Source organism: Hevea brasiliensis, chromosome 7 (assembly GCF_030052815.1).
Source record: "Hevea brasiliensis isolate MT/VB/25A 57/8 chromosome 7, ASM3005281v1, whole genome shotgun sequence".
In the NCBI taxonomy this organism is placed as follows: Eukaryota; Viridiplantae; Streptophyta; class Magnoliopsida; order Malpighiales; family Euphorbiaceae; genus Hevea; species Hevea brasiliensis.
In genome coordinates this window covers 87666531-87691917 of record NC_079499.1, presented here as the reverse complement: position 1 = coordinate 87691917, position 25387 = coordinate 87666531, and the positions used below count along the sequence as shown (strand labels likewise).

The window sequence follows — 25387 nt, the reverse complement described above, 5'->3', positions numbered from 1 at the left end:
AGACTTTACTAATATAATCACCTAAATTGAGAGACAATGAGTAAAATTAATCTTGAATATTTTTTAAATTTTGAATTTTTAAAAAACTATAAATAATTTCTAATATCTAAAATATAAAAATTAGAAGTTTATTATTTAATTTTTTGTAAAAAATTAGCTTAATTTAAACTTAAAAGAAAAATGTGTTAAACGAATTAAAAAAGTCATTTTGAGTTTAATTCAGCATCTTAAAAACTATAAAAGCAAATTTAAACTTTGTTGAATAAATTGTGTGTAATTCATTTAATGAGTAGAGTTTGAACTAAATCGAGGGACGGACACACATGTAACCTAAGGGCCTGGCAACCCCCATTTTTTTTTCTTAAAAAAATTGACTTTATTATTTTTATTATTTAACTTCATAAATTGGCCTATGGCCCGCCTCTTCTTTGAACAAAAATAAAGGGTATTATATTGGCTTAAAAATGAGACTGTGATTAGTAGCCTCTTCTCTTTTAAACAAAAAAAAAAAAAAAAAAAAGTATTATTGGCTTAAAACATAAACACATAAAGACAGACAAAAAAAAAAACTAAATTATTTTAACACCTCCTCATTGCTAAAATAACCCTGCTAGTAGAAGGCAAATAGCAGCCCTTCAATGTCAATTCTTTTATCTCCTCACTATTAGTTATGTTTTTTTTTTTCTCTTTTTTTTAATGAAAATCTATAATCGTTAATTTATTTGTATAATAATCAATAGATTATTAAATTTCTAATTTTATTTTTAATTCAACATCTTAGAAACTATAATGTAATTCATTTAATGAGTGGAGTTTGGACTAAATCCAGGGGCGGACGCACTTGTAACATGAAGGGGACCCCAGCAACCCTCCTTTTTTTTCTTAAAAAAAAAATTAACTTTACTATTTTTATTATTTAGCTTTGTAAATGGGCTTATGGTCTACCGTCTCCTTTGAACAGAAATAAAGGATATTGTATTGGCTTAAAAATGGGCCCGTGGTTAATGGCATCTTCTGTTCTAAACAAAAAAAAGAAAGTATAATTAGGTTAAAACATAAACACATAAGAGGCAAAAAAAGAAACTAAATTGTTTTAATTGTACTATCAATGCTAATCTTGGCATGTTTGGGGCGATAAAAGAAATAACTGATTAGTCCTTCTACTGTAGGTATTATTTTTTTTTTTTTGAAAAAAAAAATTAAGAAATACTCATGATAACCATTCGAGTCGACAAAATTAGTAATATAATCTGCGAACGTATTGAGCAATATAATAGGGAAGTAAAGATCGTAAATACCAACACTTCAAGTGGGTGTCTTCATTGCTAAAATAATCCTGTTGGAAGAAGGCAAATAGCAGCCCTTAAATCTCAATTCTTTTATATCCTCACTATGAGTTTTCTTTTTTTATAATGAAAGTGTAATCGATAATTTATTTGTATAATAATCAATAAATTATTAAATTTCTAATTTTACAATTGCATATAGAATCTTTCTCTTTCATGCATATATGTATATAATATTGTGAAATAAGAATCATATTAGTTGATCAAATTGATCAAAGTTCCTGCCCTTGGAAAATTTTTGAAACTAGAAAAGATTTAAAATCAATAACCATTGGGTCCACTCCTTAAAGAGAAAAATTCAACTAATGCTCAAATATAAGACAACTGAACAAATCAACTTACTAGATTTTTTTTTTTATGAAAATCAGTAATTATTTGTTTATTTATATAATAATCAATAGGTTTATATAAAGTGATACTGTGATAGTGTCATAATGCATCTGCGATCTGTCGATGAAAGTGAGGTAGCAACATAGACCTACGTTGTCATATATATATATATTTTATTTTTTTTCTTCTATATTTCCTTTGGTAATATATTATTTTAATAAAATGAGTATTTTTTTTTTTTACAATATATAGTAGGTTCTTGATCGAGAAAGCATAACTAGTCTAGCATTAGAACAATTATACTACAAAGTCTTTTTAATTTAAGGGATGTGCACTAGTGAGTCTGTTGGTGGCCCCTAGAAGGCCTGCTGCGTGGTGGTCTATTTATATAAATATTATTAATTTTGTATTGCTTAAATATTTTTTTTAAATTAATTGTTTGAATATTTGTTAATTCATATTGCTTATTTTAATTGGTTGCATTTGCATATTAATAAAAAAAATTAATATATATTTTTATTTTATAGATGGGAAAATCATTCAAATTGATGCTTTTTTCAAAAGGAAGAATGTTGAAACATCAAATTCTACTAAGCAATCAGATCCTAGTCATTTGACTTCTAATAGTCATCCTTCTAAATCTCAAAGAATTGAAATCAAAGAAGGTTTTGATATTAATTCTTTAGAGCGTGATCTGGGCTTATGACAACAGATATGGGAGTATACTATTGACATGCATGATGAAATTCGAAGAGCTCTTATTAAGGCTAGTCCATATCAATGTATTCTTTCAAAGTATCCAAAATTTGGGGAAAAACATCAACATAGTTTTCAATCATCACGGTTTAGGTTATTTTCATCGTAGTTGGAATATTCTCCTACTAAAGATGCAGCTTTTTGTCTACCATGTTATGTATTTCATAAGCAAAATGGTCCTTCTAGATTTGATACATTCACTGTAAATGGATTTCGAAATTGGAAAAGGTGAAAGACAATAAAAATTGTGCATTTTTAGCACATGTTGGAAAAGATCTCGCTTCTCCTCATCAAAATGTTGAGAAAGCATGTGCGGATCTCATGAATCAATCTTCACACATTTAAAAAATATTTGAGTGCATTTCGTCTCAACAAATAGTAGAAAATAGAATTCGATTAAAAGCTTCAATTAAGGGAGCTAGGTGGCTTGTATTTCAAGGATGTGCTTTTAGAGGTCATGATGAAACTAAAACATCATAAAGACCAAGGAATTTTCTTGAGCTATTAAATTTAATAGCATCTAACAACAACAAAGTAACAGAAGCTTTAGACAGAACTCCAAAAAATGCCTCATATTTCAAGGAAATTTTACAAGTCCTTTTAAGTAAAGTAAAGGATGCTATTCATAAAAAAATTGGTGATGCTAAATTTTATATAATTATGGGTGAAGCTCGAGATAAGTCTAAAAGGAAGCAAATGTCTATTGCTCATTTACTTGCTATTGATGAGCTTCAAAGTGAAAAAGGGGCTTAATCAAATTGGTACTTTGCAAAGGTTGGGAGACACTCAATGGAGTTCACATTTGAGATCTGTTTCTAGCTTGATTAACATGTTTAGTGCAACATGTGAAATTCTATTGAACATCATTGATGATGGAGCTACATCTGCTTAGCGTGGAGATACAGATGCAGCTTGTGAGGCACTTACTTCTTTTGAATTCATTTTTATTTTACATCTTATGAGAAAAGTTCTTAAGATTTCTAATTTGCTCTACCAAACTTTACAACTTCAATCTCAAAACATTTTGAATGCAATGCATTTTGTTTCATCTACTAAGTTACTCATCCAAAAATTAAGAGATGAAAGATGGAATGATTTAATTACTGAGGTGAACTCTTTTTGTGAATTAGTCAACATATCTATCCCAGATTTGAATGCTCCTTATGTTGCAAGAAGAGGAAGGTCTTGCCATCAACAGGATGATATTACAATAGACCATCATTACAAAGTCGACATTTTCAATGTTGTGATTGACTCTCAATTACAAGCATTGAACAACAAGTTTAATGATCATACAATAGAATTGTTGATTATTAGTTCAGCTTTAGATTCAAAGAAGATTCGTGCATCATTTATAATTGATGACATTTGCTAATTGGTACAAAAATTTTATCCCCAAGACTTTGCTGAACATAAGATGATGCAATTGAAGGTGCAATTTGAGCATTTTGATCAAGCGCGACAGCCTTTTGATCTTGAAACACTATCAACAATTTTTTATTTGTGTCAATGGTTGGTAAAAACAAAAAAAAGTCAAAAATTTATCCACTCGTATATAGAGTAATAACTCTTATTCTTACTCTTCTAGTTTCTACAGCTACTACAGAGAGATCGTTTTCAGCTATGAATATAATTAATAATAAACTTCATAACAAGAATGAAGATTACTTCCTCTCTGGCTGTTTTTTGCTATATATCAAAAAAGAAATTCTTGAAAATTTTACTATAAATTCACTTACAGATGATTTTCATGATTTAAAATAGCAATGTGCTCTTTTTTGATATGTTATATTTTGGAAGAATCCTTTGAAATTTTTATGTCCTATTTTGCATTCAAATTTTTTTACTTAACATTTTAGGTCCTATATTGAGTGTATGGGATAGGGTTACTAACCTAGGTATAGTATAGGCTTTCTTGATTAAGTTTTTTCTGATTATCTAAAATAAATAAAATATATAATTTTTATAAAAAAAATAAAATTAATTATTATTTAATAAAAGTTTAATTTATAATTTTTTTATAATTTATAAATTTTCCTTAATTATAATAATTATAAAAAAAAATTTATTAAATCAAGCGTAATTTAATCAAAATATGACTTGATTCATTTACGGCCATTGACAAATCAAAAGGTCTAAAGATATACATAAAATGACAGCAAAGCAAATTAGCGGGCAATAAAGAAAAAAATTAATGAAGTGGGTTTTGGTGATTGTCACCTGCGAACGTAAGGTGGATAATGGCAAATCTTTAATGTCAAAGCTGCAAAGAGATTTGGTATGTGGTGATTGGCTTATGCTAAAGCAATGAGCTGGCCTCTGCTCAAAGAAAAAGAATTTGATGAGCTAGCCGAGAAAGACAAGGGTCCCATCCACGTTTGTCTCTTCCCCTAATGCACAAATTTGTACCACGCTTTAGTCGCCACCTACCAAAACAACGTTCAAGGATGTGGTCGCTTGAGATCATATTTGCGGCATTTCATGTCATTGCAAACAATCAACTTCACTTTCCCAACAATCCGTACTCTATCATTTATCAGAATTTAAATATATATAATAGTATTATTAAACTTCAACAGATTGCCATAAAATCATGAAGAAATTTCGATTGATTTCATACTGATGCTATTGTGGATTTTTGGACCAGTGTTAATATGGAATTGAGTTTTGAATTGCCTGAAATTAAAAATAAGGTGAGATCAGTTGCTGTTTAATAGTTATTCTAATATTTAAGTTAAAAAAAATATTTAGAGATAATGACAATGAAATAAGATTTTTACTAAAGTGTGAAAAAATATAATTGAATGGGCATTTTATACTCGTTTATATTGTTGTAAGAGATATCGGCGTCAATTAAGAGATTGTGTTGATCAATTTCATATGCTCCTTTAGCTATATATATAAGGATATATTTGTATCAGCGTGATTCTCTTTAGTCATACGTAATGAAATTATGCATAATGGAGATGTACCTACATCTTGATTGTAAAGCGCCAATCTCTTATAGGTTTAGCACTATTTGATCTGTATGTAATAAAACGGTATCTTGACTTATCTTGAGCAATGTTTGAGCTGGTCTATGACTAAATTTGATCCATGTGAGATCGAGTTTAGATATGATGAATCCAACCCAATTAAGATCAAATTTTGGGCTTAACTATATCAAAAAGCAAACAAATAAGAACATGACGTTTCCAACACCATTGAAAGTCTTAGGACACCATCTTATTACCTAGTTAAGGTTTATGAAGAAGAGAATTTGATCTCACCCAGTCATAGCCCAAAAGGCACTTTAAGAGGGCTATCTAGACACTTAGGAATGCATCCGACTGACTGTGCACACCCAATAGGGTAAAGTAATCAATTAGGATACATGAGGAGTCCTTTACCCTTTTGTTTGGAAACAATTTTTTTTTTTAAATAATGGAAGATTTTTTAAGATTTAACAACTTTAAACTTGTGTTTGGGAGAGGTTTTTGAAATTCAAAAACCTATATTTTTTAACTCGCTGAATTGATGGATAAAAATTTTTTCCCTTTTACCTTTTTCACTCTCCCAAATACAAAAAATTATGAAAGTTTAAAAATAATAAAAAAAAATTAAGTTTAAGCTTTACTTCATAAACTTTTACTTTATCTCCTCTTAAGAGCTGGACTTAAAGGATTAGAAACTTAAAGCAAAACGAAGTCAAAGTAAGCAGTTGCGGAGATACAAGAACCTTTGAAACAAACTCGGAGCATCCGATGAACCCACCAAAAGGCAAGTAGTCGATTGACATCTAACAACATCCCTTAAGCATGCCAAAACCTCCTTTAAAATCTTAACAGTGATTGAAGTACAAGGGAGCATCGAGACCTGAAACCTCCTTAATATTAATTTAATTGGTTTTTTAGAGTAAATTATTTTATTAACAATTTTAAACTACAATTTTAATTTTGTTTTATTTTTTTATTTTAGCCTTCAAGAGATTCATTATTATTTAATAATTAAAAAAATATAATACCATTATATACTACATTTATGACTATATTATTCATTAAATTAACTAAAAATTAAATTTTAAAAATTAGAAGTTAACTTCATTTTATTATAATTAACATTTTATATAGAATTATTATACTAAAATTAATTTTGTAAAAAATTAAAATTTTAAATCTTCATAAAAATATAACTTAAATATGTAATAATTTTCTAATTAATAATTATTCTTATTTATAAAATTAATTAATAATATTAAAATTAATATTTTAAATTTAGTTAATTAATTTAATTTTAATATTTATTTTCATATAAATAAAAAATCATAAATTACAAAATATTTGATATAAGTATAAGAGTAGTAACAAATACATGTTTGATGTCTTCAAGACTTACACCGTTGATGTTGTGACATTGATGACATGCGACAGCAACAACAAAAGAATTAAAGAACATCATGAAACGAGAAGGTTAGAGATCGACGACAGGCGAACTGGTTTGGAAAATAATTCATACCTTTATTATCATTTATAAAAGTTGTGGTCAAGTCGGCCACTCCGAATACGCCACTTTAGACCTCTGCTCCGCTCCAGTCCTTTAACCCATTATTGCCCTTTTAAAGAATGACCACATTCTACGTCGTCTCAAGTCTCAGCAGCTTCTTCTTCTTTGTCTAATGGAAGTTACAGCTACAACAGTAAGATGGGATAGGATTTTTGCGAACGTACAAAAACTAAATCGTTCCAGGTTGTCTTTCTTGTCATCCCCACCGAATCTTCCTTTCCTGGTCACTCTATCATTTCTGCTTCTCACCCACTATCGGTAAAATTACAATTGTACCCTTCAGTATACTTATGTTAGCAATGGAACCTCGTTCTGGGAGCTCAAGCGTGCATACCTCTGATTTGGAGGGATTGTGTGATGGGTTTTCTATGAATTCTGGCTTTGAAGCCAAAACAAGAGATGGGTCATGTTCAACTTCTTCCTTGGTTTTGGATAGTCAGAGGGGCGAGCTTGTGGAGGCTACTGTGAGAGTAGGGAGAGGGGGGGTGTCTGCAGAGAGAAGCATTGTGGCCTTGAGAAATCATTGTGAAGCAGAGAGGAAGCGTAGAGCTAGAATTAATGCTCATCTCGATACTCTTAGGAGCATGGTACCGGGTGCCAACAAGGTATTTGTTTGTTGTTCTGGTGATTATTTTGCAGTTTGAGTTTTGCCTTACGAGGTTCCGTATTATGGTTTAATGATAACATCATAGGTGAAAGCAGTTGAAGTATTTATTATAACACCAGTGGATTGATTTGGCTGTTCGATGTTTAATTTTGCTGGTAAAACTTGAACCATGTCATGATTATTTTTAATTGAAATTTTTGGAGAACTTCAAATTAAAATTCCATTTTATGTAGTTCTTATATCATGCAATGAAATAATGCATTTTAGTTTATGTATGTATAATGGTGCCAATGTCTTGGATTTGAACTGTGGCATTTATGTTGATGAGAATACCAAAGTTCATTGGTAAGTATTGGTCATTATGTTGCATTTGTTGGTGAATGTAGACAAATAAATAAAAATAATGACTCTTATGCTGCTAATGCATGGTCATTAACTCTCTTCTATTATGCAAAAAGTTATGTTTTATCTGTTGTGATTATCTTCCCAGTAATTTACTGCTGAGAGTTCTTGGTTAAAAATTTGATCATGGCGTGTAATGGTGATTCTGTACTGTTCGATAAATGAAAATTTTAACATGCAATTGGACTCATTTGGTTCTCATGGGTGCTTTCAAATCTTGTTTGGTTGTCTACTTGTGTAGTTTTGCAGACTGTAAACAGTACACTCCGACCTAAGCCCATACTTATTATGCATATAAAGGAATGCTGGTTGAAATTGTTAGTTTCGGTTAGATGTTTTTGTCGAAGTTCCTGCTTATGAACTTGTTGCATAGGTTTACTGATTCGACAATTTGACTTGCAGATGGACAAGGCATCATTGCTTTCTGAAGTTGTAAGCCATCTGCAAGAACTAAAAAGGAGTGCTGCAGAAGCTAGTGAAGGTCTTCTCATGCCAACGGATATTGATGAAGTAAGAGTAGAAGGACAAGAGAATGGATTGGATGTTGGCCCTTATTTAATCAGGGTATCATTGAGCTGTGATTATAAGCCTGGACTTCTATCTGATTTGAGACAAGCACTTGATTCACTCCATTTGATAGTAATGAAGGCAGAGATTGCAACCTTGGAAGGCAGGATGAAGAATGTTTTTGTGATGACGGGCTGCAAAGAAGGGCATTGTGAAGATACTGAAGTACAGCAATTGCTTGTAAGCTCTGTCCACCAGACCATCAGATCCATACTTGACAAATTTTCTGCTTCACATGAGTTCTCGATAAAATCCACATTTTCACACAAAAGTCGAAGGATTTCTCTGTTTGATCCTTCCTTCTCATCTTCATCAGGAGATCTGTGGTGACATATTGATTTCTAGGGTTGCGCCCTTTTATAATGTTATCTATGTCCGTATGCTTGTTAATTTGGCGGGGTGGAAGGGGGGGAGGGGGGGATACAGTTTACTAATAACATACTTTATCTTCTGCTGCATAAAATTGGGAGTGTAATGGAGATTCCTTGTGTCTGCATGGTAGATTGCTAAACCTATTTTCTGAAAAGTCTATTACTGATTATGTAACAGAGGTTTGTTGTCTTGATGTAATTTTTATTGGAAAGTTAATTTACTGATACAAGGATGTGTTAATAATTGATGAGATGTATATTATAAATATAATTTGAATTTTTTGGAACTTCGTTATTTTAACAATTTCACTTAAGTATCCCTTTTTGGCTGTGCGTTCTTTTTTTTTCTTTCTGATTAGCTCTGCAAAGCACTATATATTAGATGCAACATATTTGTACATAAATTGATCAAAGATTAAATGTGCTAAATTTAAGTAATCTATGACAATTACAGAAAAACTAAGAAAGTTGGATCTAATGGTTGAATCCACTTGAAATCCTGTAGATGAGGATATTGGTTGGTCTAAATTGAACCATTTATTTCGAAACATTTGGAGGACATTGAGTTATTGACATATTGGCATTGAACCCAATCTAAATATGCTTATGAAATCTTGAACAACTAAAGAACTTAAAGTTTATGCAGAAGAATGCATGACTGAAGAAAAAAATAATAATAGAAAAACAGTAAGCTAGTTGGGTTTAAGAAGAGCAGAAACAAGCAGAACTGTCTAACTTTTTATTGTACTTTCCAATTTTCTTTCTGAAAAAAATTTCAAATTCCAAGTTCTTTGTGATCTGTAGTATAGAATCAAGAAGCAAAGAAATCTGTATCCACGAATGAAGCTTAACATTACTCCTATTTTACCCTATTTCTTTGAGTCTTTCAGACTTTGTTGCATCAGAAACTGTAACCATACAGGTAGAAGTTTCCTTCCATATTCTCCAAGCATCTCCTATTTCCCTTCCCTTTTCCATGCTTATTTATTATAAAACACTGAAATGGATATTTAAACTACGGTATGTCCTGTTTTGCTGTGGAATGCCCAGAAAGAGGGGAAAAAATGCCCCATAAGGCCAGCAATTAAAGATGTTCCCATGATGAAATTTTGCACAAGAGCACTAAAGCATGCAACTAAAGAGTTTGACATCAAAAAGGCCATCCATACCACCAATAAGAGATAGATGAATCCATCAATTTCCCTTCTCAGTCCAACTAGCCAACCCAATGGGGTGCATTAGAGGAGTGCCACAATTAACAGTAATGGGAGAAGCACAAGAATAAGAAGAAACTCCATAATATCCTTTTGAAGTTTCTCTCATTAAAAATTCTTCTGTCTTTCAAGAAAATTGGTAGGTCTTCTGTTGTGGATTCAAGCAAGGTGAGGCTGAAGGCAAATTTGTTGTTTGTATTTCTTTGGGTCATTAGTTGCATTCATAAAAATAGTCCCAAGCATAACCCCAGCAAACAGTGCTTGTATTATTCTTGCTGTGAAGAACTGATCGGTTCTGCAAATAATGGTGGAGAATCACTGAACCATTACTAAACCCTCCTTGAATCTACCATTGGGGTAAATATTTTAGCCTCTTTGACATTTTTCTAAGGTTAGGACCTCTTCTGATCTCTTCATAATCTTATTCTGTCACTCTACTTTCTATTTCACTTTCTCCTGAGTCTGTGACTAGGGCTTCTGTCACTTCGAAGGCAAATTCAAGCACATTAACATTGCTGGGAATGGAATGACCAGCAAATCTAAGCTGCTGCTAAAGGAGATGCAGAGATCCTTGGTGAACAACAGTGCCATTTGACAATAGGATCTGATCAAACAGCTCAAGGATTCGGATTTGGGAAACCAGGTTGATGGTAGTTAACAAAATTGTTTTACTCTGCTTCGTAGCCATAGATTTGAGCAACATAACTACATGAAGAGCTGATGCTGAATACAGTCCTGATGTTGGTTCATCGATTAGAAGAATAGGAGGGTCATGAGCTTGATCTACACCGATGGATACTCTACGCTTCTCAACTCCTGAAATGCCCCAGCTTGTTTCACTGCCAATTCTCACATTGGCATCATGCTCCAATCCAAGCTCTTTCAGCAGCCTTAACCCTAGATGCAGCAGTTTGAAAATCGCCTTGCCTCTCAACCGGAGACGAGCATGTACACAGTGGCGGATGTGCTTACAAAAATAGGGTCAATTGACCTTTTTTTTTTCAAATTACTCTTTATATATATATATACTTGACCAATAACTCGAGTTTTTTTATAGTTCATAAGTCTAATCGGATAAATTTTGACAACCGTCCCTGAATTTATCTAGTATAACATTATAGTTCTTCAACTTAAAAATGTAATATAAAACCTCTTCAACTTTCAAATTTTGCACAGTAAAATCCCTCTAACATCTAATTATCGGTTTTCTAATTAGACGCTGACCTGAACAGTTCTAGCATGGAGCTTAATCAATATTTCTCTTTTCTCTCTCAAGTTATGTATAAATTGAATCATTTTTCTCACTGTAAATAGAATGATTTTTAAGGTGCAGAAAGAATAATTTTACAATTTGAATAATAGAGGAGAGAGAAATGTTGACTAAGAGTCATGTGGGAGCTGTTCACATCAGTTTTTAACTGAAAAATCAGTAATTGAAAGTTAGAGGGATTTTACTGTGCAAAATTTGAAAGTTTAGGGGATTTTATATTACGTTTTAAAGTTTAAGGACTATAGTGTTACAACCATATAAGTTCAGGAATAGTTATTGAAATTTACCCAAGTCTAATCATATTTAATAGTTTAACCATGAAATTCATTTAGTCAGTTAAACCACTATAAGACCCATTCAATAAAAGAAAATAATATTGACTAAAGATAAGCAATTACCAAATATAATAATGCCTATAATTATGCACTATAAATAGAAATATAATCCTATAACTATACTAGCTAATAATATCCTTATAATTACATAATTGGTTTATCTTAACTAACCATTATCTATATTATATGTAAAGATATCAGATCATCTATGGAGGTATATTCTTCTCTCTAATCAATCTGATACACTATTGTCTCATATCATATTTAACTTGAACATCGGAGGGTACTCACTGGGAATAGCCCGGTGGACCTCTGACCCATTTGTTATATATTTTGCAGGTCCATACTCGCAAGGAATTTCCATGAACCGCAACAGTGGCACCGCTTGTGGGAAACAATACAAGAAGTTGTTCTTTGTATTCTGAACTCAAAATTAGAGAATGAACCAAGTGAAAGGATGGCTTGTAGTTTGCAATAACCCAATCAAATTTTTTATGATGCTCAAGAAATTTATAATTTTACTTAAGTACAATCTAAAAAATTTATTTACAGTCACATGAGTTTTGTTTTAAATTTGCCAGAGGACTTTATATCCTATTGGATGATCAATTAATGACATTCTTCTTGTAGTAAGTATAAATATTTTGTCATTGCATCAGTCTTTCTTATTTACTATTACATGCCTATATATAACCCATGTGCTTTAAGCGTTATTTTCATATTTTATTTTATAAAGATTTGACATTAAAAAAAAATAAATATAAGAACCGAACTATTTATAATTTCGATGGTTTTTCTTACATATTAGTAACCGATAGGCAATTGGACATTGTAATATTACATTTTATGGTACCATTAGTCTATTATTACAAATTTGCCATCCTTAGTTGTCAAATTTGTATCTGCCATCGATTTCCCAAATGCACCAATTCTTTATTGCCATTATGTTTGTCTACATAATAATAATAATAATAATAATAATAATAATAATAATAATAATAATAATAATAATAATAATAATAATAAAAAGAGAGAGCCATTATGCTTTACTCATTATTACTAGGCTATCTCTTTTCTTTACCAGCATTGCCACTATTTTGACTAAACGAAGAAATTGCCTTAGAATTTATTTACATGATATCATCACATAGTCTATATGGAATTATTGGATTAATTACCATCTTTGCCATCACATGAATGGCCCAAAATTTTGGGATCACAATTTTGCCATCATTTGTTCCATACCCCTGCATATCCATTGATCCTTCTTTTCACTATAAGAAATTAAAAAAAAAATAGCTGCAAAAATTACCAATTAAATATTCCCATATTTCGTTGGTAATTAGGATTATCGACGAATTACCGACAAAATTTTTTTGTACACAAATTATAGCATAGGTAATTTTTACCGACAAAAAAAAAATGTTGTCACTAAATTTACTGACAAATTATTTCGTAGGTAAATTAGGATTTTTTTTTGTAGGTTATTTCGTGGGAGATTGTACGCTTATAAATTACCGATAATATTTTTCGTTGGTAATTACTGACGACAATAAATTATTGTAGGTAATTACCAATGAGAACTTTTCATTGCTAATTTTTATTCCATATTTTTAATTTAATTTTTTACTTTTTAATTTAATTTAATTTAATTTTTAATTTAAATTAACTTTTAAATTTAATTTAATTTAAAATTTTTAATTTATTTTTAATTTTTTAAAATTTTTTATTTTTTTAAATTCAATACTAAATGTTAATTATTTTAATTTAAATGTAAAATTATTTTTAAAATTTTTAAGATTTAAATGATTTAAAAAAAATTACTCGTGGGGCCCAAAGTAGGCCCCACATAGTGGCTGTGCCACAATTGCCCTATATTGGGGAGTGGCTTTCCTTTTATAGAGAAACTTACTCCTCTCCTATCTATTTACAAACGATATAGAAATTTCATACTTTTTGTGATTTACTGATGAATTACCGACTAAACATATTTCATTAGTAATTATCGACGAAAAATTTTCGTAGGTAAGATTTTTTAAGCTTTTTAAAATTTTTCTTATTTTTAGCGTCAAGTTGGCTTAGCTTTTATCAAAAAGAGAAATGAACTACAGAAATATAAAGTAAAGAAGTTTACCTCTTTAATGAATTGCACCAATGTTCAGACAAGAAGAGAAATTCATTAAACTCAACCCAAATATAACTTAATAGTCCATTCTCTATTCTAGAATTTCACACCCCCCCACCCCACCAAAACAATCTAAAAATGGGGGTCAAAAACAAATCAATTAGCAAACTCTTTTACTTGTCGTTTAGATTTCACAGCCCACCTCCAAACAAGCAAAAATAAAAGCATTTTTATATACCTCTATTTTTGTGATTTTGTGAGTCTGTGTATTGAGACCGTAAGAACTTGATAACAAAAAAAATTTTATGACTATGAGGTATATTTAAAGGTATTAAAAATAAATAATTATATGTATGGCATGATTTTTGAAGAAAATCTTTTGAATAGCAAAAAATGGTAAATTAAATTCAAATAAAATTTATTTTGTTTAAATTTAATAATGGGAATTTATTTTTTTTAAAAAAAAAAACTTAACTAAGCCTAATTGACCTTTATAGGTTCAATAAGATTTGAATAGGGATTTCAATTAAATAAAAAGTCCACCTAACAAACTTTTTTTTCTTGAAAATAAATAAAGAAAAGAAAATTTTATCCTTATCTTTACTCTCCCTCTCCCACACTATCTCTTCCTTCCTCAGTCTCCCTCTCCTGGACAAACTCTCTCTCCTTAGCACTCTCCCACCAATCGGTTCCCTCTCTCCTTTTCTCCTACCAATTAGCTCTCTCCCTCTCTCTCTCTCTCTCTCCCTAGGTGGCATCCTCCACTCTCTTTTTTTTCACTAAAATTCTTTTGTATTTTATCTTTACTTTATCCCTTCCTAAACTCTATCAATAAGTCTTTCAATTGTATCATAATTCTACATCCAAACCCTATAAATATCCCACTAGGGAGAAGAAAAAAGAAAAACTCAGAGATCGGCCCCTAAAGCTCTCTCTAAATTTTCTCTTCCTTCTTTTTGTTTTCTTTTCTTTCTTTAGTTCAATAAAGGTTTTTCAAGATTTAATCAAGGTGAGGGTTCTTGATACTTTTTGTTCAAGATCCATGCCATACTATAGTTGTTAGATAACTTTTAACAACCATCCTTGAACTTATATAGTTATAACACTACTGTCCTTCAACTTTAAAATGTAACATAAAACCCCCTAAACTTTCAAATTTTATATAGTAAAATACCTCTGACTTCCAATTACTGATTTTTCAGTTAGAAACTAATGTGAACAGCTCCCACATGGCTCTTAGTCAAAATTTCTATCTCCGCTCTTATGCAAAATGTAAAATTATTCTCTCTACACATGAAAAATTATTCCATCTATAGAGAGAAAAATGATTCAATTTACACATGGCTTGAGAGAGAAAAGAGAAATAATGACTAAGCTGCATGCTAGAACTGTCCAGGTCAGCGTCTAACAGAAAACCAGTAATTAGATATTAGAGGGATTTTACTGTGCAAAATTTAAAAGTTGATGGGGTTTTATATTATATTTTTAAGTTGAAAGACTGTAATATTACAACTAGATAAGTTCAAAGACAGTTGTCAAAATTTATACTATAGTTGTTTCATTTTTATATGCCTTAAATTAGCCTTATATGTTCATAATTTGCATGTATATATGATAAATTTGAGGGTGATAACAACTTTGCACATGTTCTTATTTCTATCATTATGTTTTTAATTAATTTTCGTGTACTTCTGTCTTTGTAAAAATTGTATAAAAATTCTATTTGTAATCTTCATGAAATTCTAATAATTTTAGACTCAAGAATTGTGAAAAAAGTTGTTAAATTGAATGAGTTATAGCTGTCCAAAATTAGAGTGCTTGCAAATCTCAATTTGCAGTGTAATCGACTTTCAGGGCTCATATCTCTCTCAATTCTTCATTTTTTTTTTTTTTTGCGATCCTTGGGTCTAAAATTAAATTCAATATCTTATCTAACTTTTTCCATTGCTTTCATGAAAAAAGTTTTTGTAGTTTGAGAGATATCATAGTTTTAAAAAAGTAGTACAAATCTATTACTATTAAAATTTTCAATTTTTATAATTTATTTGGTAATGATTTAATATAAAAACACAGTGAATCTGTCAGATATGAAAATTTCATGTGTTTATTTTTTTGTGTTCAAGTTTTAAATTGTATCAAGTTCTAATTTTAATGATGTATATAATGTGATATAGTAACTCCGCCTAAGCAGTTTATGCTTAGCCGGTCCTAAGCCCGGATAAAGAAGGAGGGTTGCGGTAGGTGAAAACCAGCATAAAAATTTCATCACATCTCATGCTATAGATTCAAATGATATAAACATTGGGGCGTCCTCTACTTAAGATGCACTACAGCGGAGCCCGAGTATAGTGAGAAATATGCAAGGTTGTAGGGAGTTCACCGAAAGCGATGCATCATGCCGATGCCTGGGTGTGGTGTTAAATTAGCAAGGGTTTCCACATCAAGGATGAGTGTGGGTAAAGAAGTTAGTCCATAGGACAGAAAGAAGAATAGACAGTAGAACAGAACACAAGATAGGCATAGAGAGCAATAGAACATATCTTAGAAGGAGATCAATTAGGAACGAACATAATAGGAAGAGAATCAGGGTTGGTACTTGGAATGTTGGATCACTTACAGGAAAATTAATGGAGCTTGTGGATACCTTGGAAAGGAGAATGGTGAATATTGCTTGCATTCAGGAGACTAATGGGCAGGAGAGAAAAGCAAGGAAGTAGGTAAATCAGGGTACAAACTGTGATTTATTGGAAAGGAGAGGAATAAGAACAGAGTGGGCATAATCATAGACAGGATATTGAAAGATGCTATAATAGCTGTGAAAAGAGTAGGAGATAGAATTATACTAGTAAAGCTAGTACTAGAAGGAGAAATAATAAATATAGTTAGTGCTTATACCCCATAAATAGGACTAGATAGTGAGACTAAATAAAGTTTTGGGAAGATATGGATGATCTAATACAAAGCATACCGAATGAAGAGAATGTTTTCTTTGGTAGAGATTTGAATGGATATATAGGAAGTGACTGGCAAGGTTATGATAATATTCATAGAGGTTTTGGTTTTGGTAGCTGAAATGAGAAGGGAAAAAACATTCTGGATTTTGCTATGGCATACGACCTAATACTAGTAAATACCTACTTTATAAAAAGAGAGTCACATTTAGTGACTTTCAAAAGTGGGCAACATAGAAGCCAAATTGACTTACTCTTAACCAGGAAGACAAATAGAGCTTTATGCAAGGATTGTAAGGTCATTCTGGGAGAGACTTTAATAAGTCAGCATCGGTTGGTGGTCTTGGATGTCAAGTTTAAGAACAATTCAAGTAAGATTAGAAGAAATAGTATAGCTCCAACAAAGTGGTGGGAGTTCAAAGGAGTAAAGCAAGTGAAGTTCAAAAATGAGCTTCTCGAGTCCGAAGCATGGAAGCTGGATGTGGATGCCAATGGTATGTGGATACATATGGCATCAAAGATTAGAGAAGTAGCCAGAAAAGTACTTGGAGAGTCTAGAGGACATGGACCACCCTCAAAAGAGAGATGGTGGTAGAATGAGGAAGTATAAAAGGCAGTGAAGAGAAAGAGAGAATGGTATAAGAAATTAACTAAGTGTGATAATAATGAGGTATATGAACAGTACAAGGTAGCAAAGAAAGAGTCAAAAAAGACAGTTAGTCAAGCAAGAGCGCAGGCCTTTGAAAAGTTATATGAGAAATTTGGAACTAAAGAAGGGGAGAAAGATATTTATAGATTAGCAAGGAGGAGAGAAAAGAAATGTCAAGATCTCAATCAAATTAGGTGCATTAAGGATAAAGAAGGAAAAGTTTTGGTGAAAGGTGAAGACATTAAAGAAAGATAGAGAAATTATTTTGATGATCTCTTTAATGATAGTCAAAGTGGTAATAGCGGGAACGTAGACTACATAGCAATAGAAAAGAATGTGAATTATACTAGAAGGATTAGATCTTTGGAAGTAAAGGAAGCACTTAAGAGAATGAAAGTAGGTAAAGCCTGTGGACCTGATGGAATACTAATTGAAGTGTGGAAGTGTTTGAGAGATGTGGGAGTTGCATGGTTAACTAAATTATTTAATAAGATTCTAAACTCAAAGAAAATGCCTGATGAATGGAAGAGGAGTATTTTAGTACATATTTTTAAAATTAAGGGAGATATAGAGAGTTGCTCAAACCATAGGGGAATTAAACTCATGAGCCATACTATGAAGTTGTGAGAGAGAGTTGTGGAACATAGACTATGTCAGGACACTTCTATCTCTCTCAATCAATTTGGCTTTATGCCCGGTCGTTCAACTATGGAAGCGATCTTTCTCATTAGAAGCTTGATGGAGAAATATAGAGATGTGAAGAAAGATCTACACATGGTTTTATCAATTTGGAGAAGGCTTATGATAGTATTCCAAGAGATCTCTTATGGAGAGTGTTAGAACAAAAGAGGGTATCTATTATGTACATACAAGTATTGAAGGATATGTATGAAGGAGCAACTACTATTGTGCGCACAGTGAAAGGGGACACAAGAGATTTTTCTATCTCAGTTGGATTATACCAAGGTTCAGCTATAAGCCCTTACCTTTTTACATTAGTTTTAGATGAATTAATGAAACATATACAAGAGAGTATCCCTTGGTGCTTGATGTTTGCGGATGATAAAGTTCTGATAGATGAGACACGAGAAGGAGTCAATAGAAAGCTAGAGCTTTGGAGAAGCACTCTAGAGTCAAAGGGCTTTAAGTTAAGTAGAACGAAGGCAGAATACATACATTGCAAGTTTTGTGAAGGTCGAACTGGTGATAGAAAAGGAGTTAGTTTGGATGGAGTAGTACTATCCCAAAGTAATCACTCTAAATATCTCAGCTCAATCCTTCAAGCAGATGGGGGATATGAGGAAGATGTTAGTCATAGGATTCAAGCCAGATGGTTGAAGTGGAGACGTGCCACAGGAGTTTTATGTGATCACAAAATTCCTAATAAGTTGAAAGAAAAATTTTACCGTACAGCCATACGACCGACCATGTTATATGGTAGTGAGTGTTGGGCACTGAAGGATTCATATGTGTCTAAGATAAAAGTTACAAAGATGAGAATATTAAGGTGGATGAGTGGCCATACTAGACTAGATAAAGTCCGTAATGAGAGTATTAGAGAAAAGGTAGGAGTAGTATCAATTGAGTATAAGTTGAGAGAAGGGAGATTGAAATGGTTTGGTCATGTGAAGTGTAGATATACAGAGGCTCCAGTTAGACAAGTAGAGCACATTAGGTTAGAGGATAGAAAGAAAAGTAGGGGTAGACCTAAACTGACTTGGATGAGAGTACTACAACATAACTTAGAAGCATTACACATTTCCGAAGACTTAACCCAAAATCGTTTAGAGTGGAGAAAGACAATCCATATAGTCGACCTCAAATTTTTGAGATAAAGGCTTAGTTAAGTTGAGTTGAGTTTTATGTAATGTGATATAGTGTTATGAAGTGTTAGGATTAGGTTAGAAGGCCTTTGGCCATTAGGTAGTTTTAACCAAATATAAGTCTAACTAGTATGAAATTTAATTAAATAAATATTTGGTAAATTAAAATTAAATCTTGTTTGTATGAAAAATCAACTTTGACATATAAATTAAATATAATTAAATATTTGGTAAGAAATAAAATAAATTAGCATGTTATAAATTAGAAATAAATATTTTTTAGGACTTAATTGCTTGACCCTTTATATATTTGCTGGGTAAATTTCAATAACTATCCCTAAACTTATATGGTTGTAACACTACAGTCCTTAAACTTTAAAACGTAACATAAAACCCCCTAAACTTTCAAATTTTACACAGTAAAATTCCTCTAACTTTTAATTACTGAATTTTCAGCTGAAAACTGATGTGAACAGCTCCCGCATGGTTCTTAGTTAACATTTTTCTCTCCTCTCTTATTTAAATTGTAAAATTATTCTCTCTGTACCTGAAAAATCATTCTATTTACAGTGAGAAAAATAATTCAATTTACATATAACTTAAGAGAGAAAAGAGAAATACTGACTAAGCTCCGCACTAGAACTGTTCAAGTCAGTATCTAACTGAAAAACTGACAATTAATATTAGAGGGGTTTTATTGTGCAAAATTTGAAAGTTGAAAGGGTTTTATGTTACATTTTTAAGTTGATGGACTATAATGTTATACTAGATAAGTTCAAGGACGATTGTCAAAATTTATCCTATGTTTGTTAGAATAAATTGCAACATATAAATTATTTAATCAATATAATTATTCTTAGGGTAACTTGGTAAATAAATAAATTAATTAGTTATATATAAACTTAGGGTTATTTGTAAAATAAACTTGTTTGTAAATTAAATTATCAATAATAGATTAATTTTAGTCATTCGCAATTTGCAATGCAATCGACTTTTAAGGCTCATATCTCTCTCAACTCTTCATTTTTTTTTTCTGCGATTCTTGAGTCTAAAATTAAATTTAAGATCTTACCTAACTTTTTCCATTGCTTTCATGAAAAAGGTTTTTGTAGTTTGAGAGATATCATAGTTTTAAAAAAATAATACAAATCTGTTACTGTTAAAATTTTCAATTTTTTAATTTATTTAGTAATAATTTAATATAAAAAATAGTGAATTTGCCAGATTTGAAAATTTCATGTGTTTATTTTTTTTGTGTTCAAGTTTTAAATTGTATCTAGATCTAATTTTAATGATGTATATGATGTGATATAGTGTTATGAAGTGTTAAGATTAGATTAGAGGGCCTTTGGCCATTAGGTAGTTTTAACCAAATAGAAGTCTAACCACTGGTGTATGAAATTTAATTAAATAAATATTAGATAAATTAAAATTAAATCTTGTTTGTATAAAAAATCAACTTTGACATATAAATTAAATGTAATTAAATATTTGATAAGAAATAAAATAAATTAGCATATTAGAAATTAGAAATAAATATTTTTTAGGACGTAATTGCTTGAGCCTTTATATGTTTGTTAGAATAAATTGCAACATATACATAATTTAATTAGTTTAATTATCCTTAGGGTAAATAAATAAATTAATTAATTACATATAAACTTAGGGTTGTTTGTAAAATGAACTTGTTTGTAAATTAAATTGTCAATAATAGACTATTTTTAGTCATTCAGTAAATTTCACTTAATTTGATTTAGCAACCCCATAGATAAAGAGTACTTGCGCATAAAAATTATTTATAAACAACAATCCTTGTTTGAATTACTTGCGTTCGTAAGTTTAGAAATTGCATGTTTAGGTAGGAAGTTTGATAAAGGAATAATAAAGAAGACTTTTAGAAATATTAGTAGAGGATTGACACTTGAATTAACGAAGTTAGATCAGGCGTAAGGGGTGCCTAACCCTTCTCTTTACGTACCCACTGTCTCGAATCTAGACATTTGACTATTGTGATGATGGTTGTGAAACCTTTGCAAAGAATAAGTTGCCATCTATGACCCTATTGGAAATTAATATCCTTTAGAAGAAACAATGAACATGTCGTAGTTATTATTTGAGTGGCGACTCCTGTCTATCTATGCCTTTATGACATAAATCTTTAGTACCGTAGTAGTGTTATGGGAAAACGGTACTTACCAGTAGATCTATTTCTATTAGGATTGTATGAATTGCATGTCTAGAAAATATTATCCAAGGAGATGGTACTTAAGTGGGATCAATATAACTCTACCATCTTTTCTAAGCATTACTTAGAGATAAATTTCAACAACTGTCCCTGAACTTATATAGTTATAACACTATAGTCCTTTAATTGTAAAATGTAACATAAAACCCTCTAAACTTTCAAATTTTATACAGTAAAATCTCTCTGACTTTCAATTACTGATTTTTCAGTTAGAAACTGATGTGAATAGCTCCTGCATGTCACTTAGTCAACATTTCTCTCTTCTCTCTTATGCAAAGTGTAAAATTATTCTCTTTACGCATGAAAAATTATTCTGTCTATAGAGAGAAAAATAATTCAATTTATTCATGACTTGAGAGAGAAAAGAGAAATACTGACTAAGCCCAATGCTAGAACTGTCCAGGTCAGCGTCTAATTGAAAAACTAGTAATTGGATGTTAAAGAGATTTTATTGTGCAAAATTTAAAAGTTGATAGGGTTTTATGTTATATTTTTAAGTTGAGAGACAGTAATATTATAACTGGATAAGTTCAGGGATAATTATCAAAATTTATCCTATTACTTAGTGTACTTTATACAGTTTTGATATATGATCTTTTGCCTCTCGCCACATAACTCGCCACAATTTTTTGGGCATGATCGTTAAAATAAGCATTGTAATACCCACAAAGCAACCTTTAAACATGGCAACAAAAGACAAATGAAAGTAATTTTTATTTTTTTTTAATATAGAAAAGAAGAAAAAGGGCACACGATGAAAAAGCACAGCTCTTTCAAAAAACAAAAAAAAAAAAGAAAAAGAAAAAGGCAGAAAGAGAGATTATTAATGTAGAAAATTAAAGCTACAGAAGTTGTCTACTGTAATAGGCGAATGACGCCCAGAAGCCCAGAGCCCTTGGAGGAGTGAGATTATCATTATTATTATTTTCCAGGATAAACTACAATTCAATCTCTTAAGTTTAATAAAAACTACAACTTATTCCATATGTTTTCAAAGCTAATCAATTTAGTCCCTTAAATTTGACAAAACCTATTACTTAATACATGCTATTGGAATTTGTATTAAGTTATTATTAATTTTAGTAAAAATGATCAAAATATTCTTAATTCTATTTTTAATCTAAAAATAATTTAATATATGAGATTTTATTTTATTAGCAATTTAGTCCCCAAAATTTTGTTAAAGCTATAAATTAGTCCATATAATTTTAAAACCAAATAATTTAATCCTTGATATTTTAATAAACCTATAAGTGAATCTCCATTGTCCCATTAAATTTAGCAAAAATACCAAAAATCTTTTTAACTCCATTTTTAATTTGAAAATAATTTAATCGATGAAGTTTTCTTTTAATAACAATTTACATCCATATTCATATTTTTTTAAGGACCTTATAGTAAGTAATCCATATTTTAATAGTTTAAATTTAATTTTTTTAGAAGGGACCTAGCTTTTAAAAATATAAGAATTAAATTATTAATAAAATAAAATATCAGGGATTAAATTATTAAGAAAATAAAATCTAAGTGACTAAATTGTTATTAGATTAAAAACAAAGGTAAGGGCATTTTAGCCATTTTTAATAAAATTAACGAAAACTTAATAAAATTCTAATGGCAAGGACTAATTGTAAGTTTTATAAAATTTCAGGTACTAAATTGCTTAGTTTTAAAAATATAGAACTAAATTATAGATTTTATCAAATCTCAAAAACTAAATTATAGTTTACCCTATTATCTATAAATAAATCTTCAACTCAGTTCGTTGAGCTTTTTCAAGAGGACTCAAATTTAATTTTATTTACAGAACCAAACGAAAAAACAGTGGGAACAAATTTTAAATAAGTTTAAAAACTTTTGATTGATGCTCAAATAATGCCAAAATTAACCTCAACAAAATAAAAAATTTCATTTAAGTCCGTTTAAGCCCAAAATCTAACAAAAAGTTAGCATATGGGAGACACGCGTCAAAAAAATGATAAAAGAAGTGAGAAAAAATTTTTTTTTCATAATAAAGTTCAAACAAGCCACTTAATTTTTACTCCATGTCTAATTAAGCTCAAAATAATCTTTAAACTATTTATTCTAGTTGTAATTATTTATAAAGCAAAAGGTTTATTTAGACCTTTAAAATTATATTAAATAGTTATATAAGTTTTTTAATTATTTCAGAGTCTAATTAAACTCTTCAATTTAAAAAAAAATTAAATAAGTTTTTTAAATTTTAAAAACAAATTAAATAAATCATTTTATTATTTTATAGATAAATAAATACTTTAACTTTTAAAAATAGATAAAAAAGACTGAATTATAATTTACCTCTAATACAAATCTCGCTAAAGTCCCTCATTAATTAATTTATACAAGAGGCAAATTATAGTTTAGCCTTTTATTTATTTTTAAAAGTTAAAAGGCTCACTTGTCCCTAAAATAATAAAGAGCTAATTTGATCTTTTTTAAAATTTAAAAAGCTTATTTGGACTATATAACACTTTAAAAGATTATATAATTATTGACTCATAGTTTAAAGGTTAAGATAGGCCTTTTGTCTATTTATAATTACACTCTCATATAAATTAAGAAAATTAAACAAAAATAAAAGAACTACTACTACTATTATTTTTTGAAGTATGAATTTAAAAGGATTTTATTGAAGGAATAAATTTAAATTATTTATTTCTTACATTTGAAAAAGTTAATGAAAAAATATCAACATGTACCTTAATTTTTAAACTTTACTATATATTAAAAATCGTTAGGGTTATAATTTCAATTTCAATCTTGTAAAAATTTTTCAATTCAATGATTTAGATAATTTTAACAATTTTTAATAAAATATAAAATAAAACTTAGAAATTTATATTAAAATAATTAAATTTTTATGTGATATTTCAAAATAAATTTCTTCCAATCAAAATTATTATTAAAATTACTAATATTAATAGATTTAATATAAGCACAATTTGGCAGTTCAAGGATTTTATTTTAGTTTTGTTCTCTATTTTTGGAGCATTTACCACACTCGCTATTTTTTCAAACAGTGTAAAAGCTTATTTTATCAAAGTTAAAAAACAGTGACAGACGCAAAGCCGCATTATGCTTGACATATATAAAAAAAAAAAACAACAAAATTATAATTTAATACTTAAAATTTAGCAAAATGTCAAAACCTACCATTTAACTCTTATATTTTCAAAATCAAGTAATCTAATCTCTCACTTTTGTTATATATACAAGTAGGTCTCTCCATTCAACTTTTAGTTATTTTTTCCTTAACTATATTTTTAATATGAAACAATTTAATTTTTGATATTTTATTTTATTAATAAAATAGTCCCTTAATAAAAATTTTATTTTTCCAGTTCTTATGGTCGAAGAAACTCTCTGTAAACTCAGTGGCAATTTTAAAAAATTTTTTCTGGGGTTAAAATAAGAAAATTTTCTATTGTCAAGATATTTTTCAATAAAAAAGTGTATCAGTTGATTTGCCATTTGCAGAAATGCATTTGTCATTAAAAAAGAAAATTTAATAATTAAATTTATAAGAATATATATATATATATATTGCAGTTCATGAAAATTTCTAGCTGGTATAGACCTACAAAATAGATAACAAATGGGTCAGAAATCTATCAGGGTATTCTTGATAAGAACCCTTTTACGCTCAAGTTAGAGCTAATATCGGGTTTGAGCCCCGTCAGCCTCAACGGATCCAAATCCAATAATCTAATAAAAAAAATACATCAATTCATCTCTTCCTTTTTTGTGAAAGGGAGGCAAATAACACAATTTTATTCTCAAGAGAATCCTTGATTATTATTATTCTTATTTGTATTATTGTGTCGGTTGTAAGA

The 25387-nt window shown here is 29.9% G+C and overlaps 2 protein-coding genes and 1 pseudogene across 2 annotated transcripts; 1 reads left to right on the top strand and 2 right to left on the bottom strand.

Moving 5' to 3' along the window:
- The first annotated feature begins 6805 nt into the window (after positions 1-6805).
- On the top strand, positions 6806-9208 carry LOC110644698 (transcription factor bHLH30). Its single transcript, XM_021797604.2, has 2 exons — positions 6806-7579; positions 8386-9208. The coding sequence occupies exons 1-2, from the start codon at positions 7265-7267 to the stop codon at positions 8878-8880; spliced, it is 810 nt and encodes a 269-aa protein (XP_021653296.1). The 5' UTR covers positions 6806-7264; the 3' UTR covers positions 8881-9208.
- A 423-nt stretch (positions 9209-9631) lies between these two features.
- Positions 9632-10561, bottom strand: LOC110644699 (ABC transporter G family member 10-like; annotated as a pseudogene).
- Positions 9632-11111, bottom strand: LOC110644700 (ABC transporter G family member 10-like; the record flags this gene model as incomplete). Its single annotated transcript, XM_021797605.2, has 1 exon — positions 9632-11111. A coding segment is annotated over one exon (426 nt), but the record flags the coding sequence as incomplete, so codon positions are not given.
- Between the last annotated feature and the right edge of the window lie 14276 nt (positions 11112-25387).

Coding starts and splice junctions, on each gene's coding strand:
- LOC110644698 (XM_021797604.2), top strand. CDS start 7,265: ATGTTAGCAATGGAACCTCGTTCTGGGAGCTCAAGCGTGCATACCTCT. Junction 7,580..8,385: donor TGGTACCGGGTGCCAACAAG/GTATTTGTTTGT, acceptor TTTGACTTGCAG/ATGGACAAGGCATCATTGCT.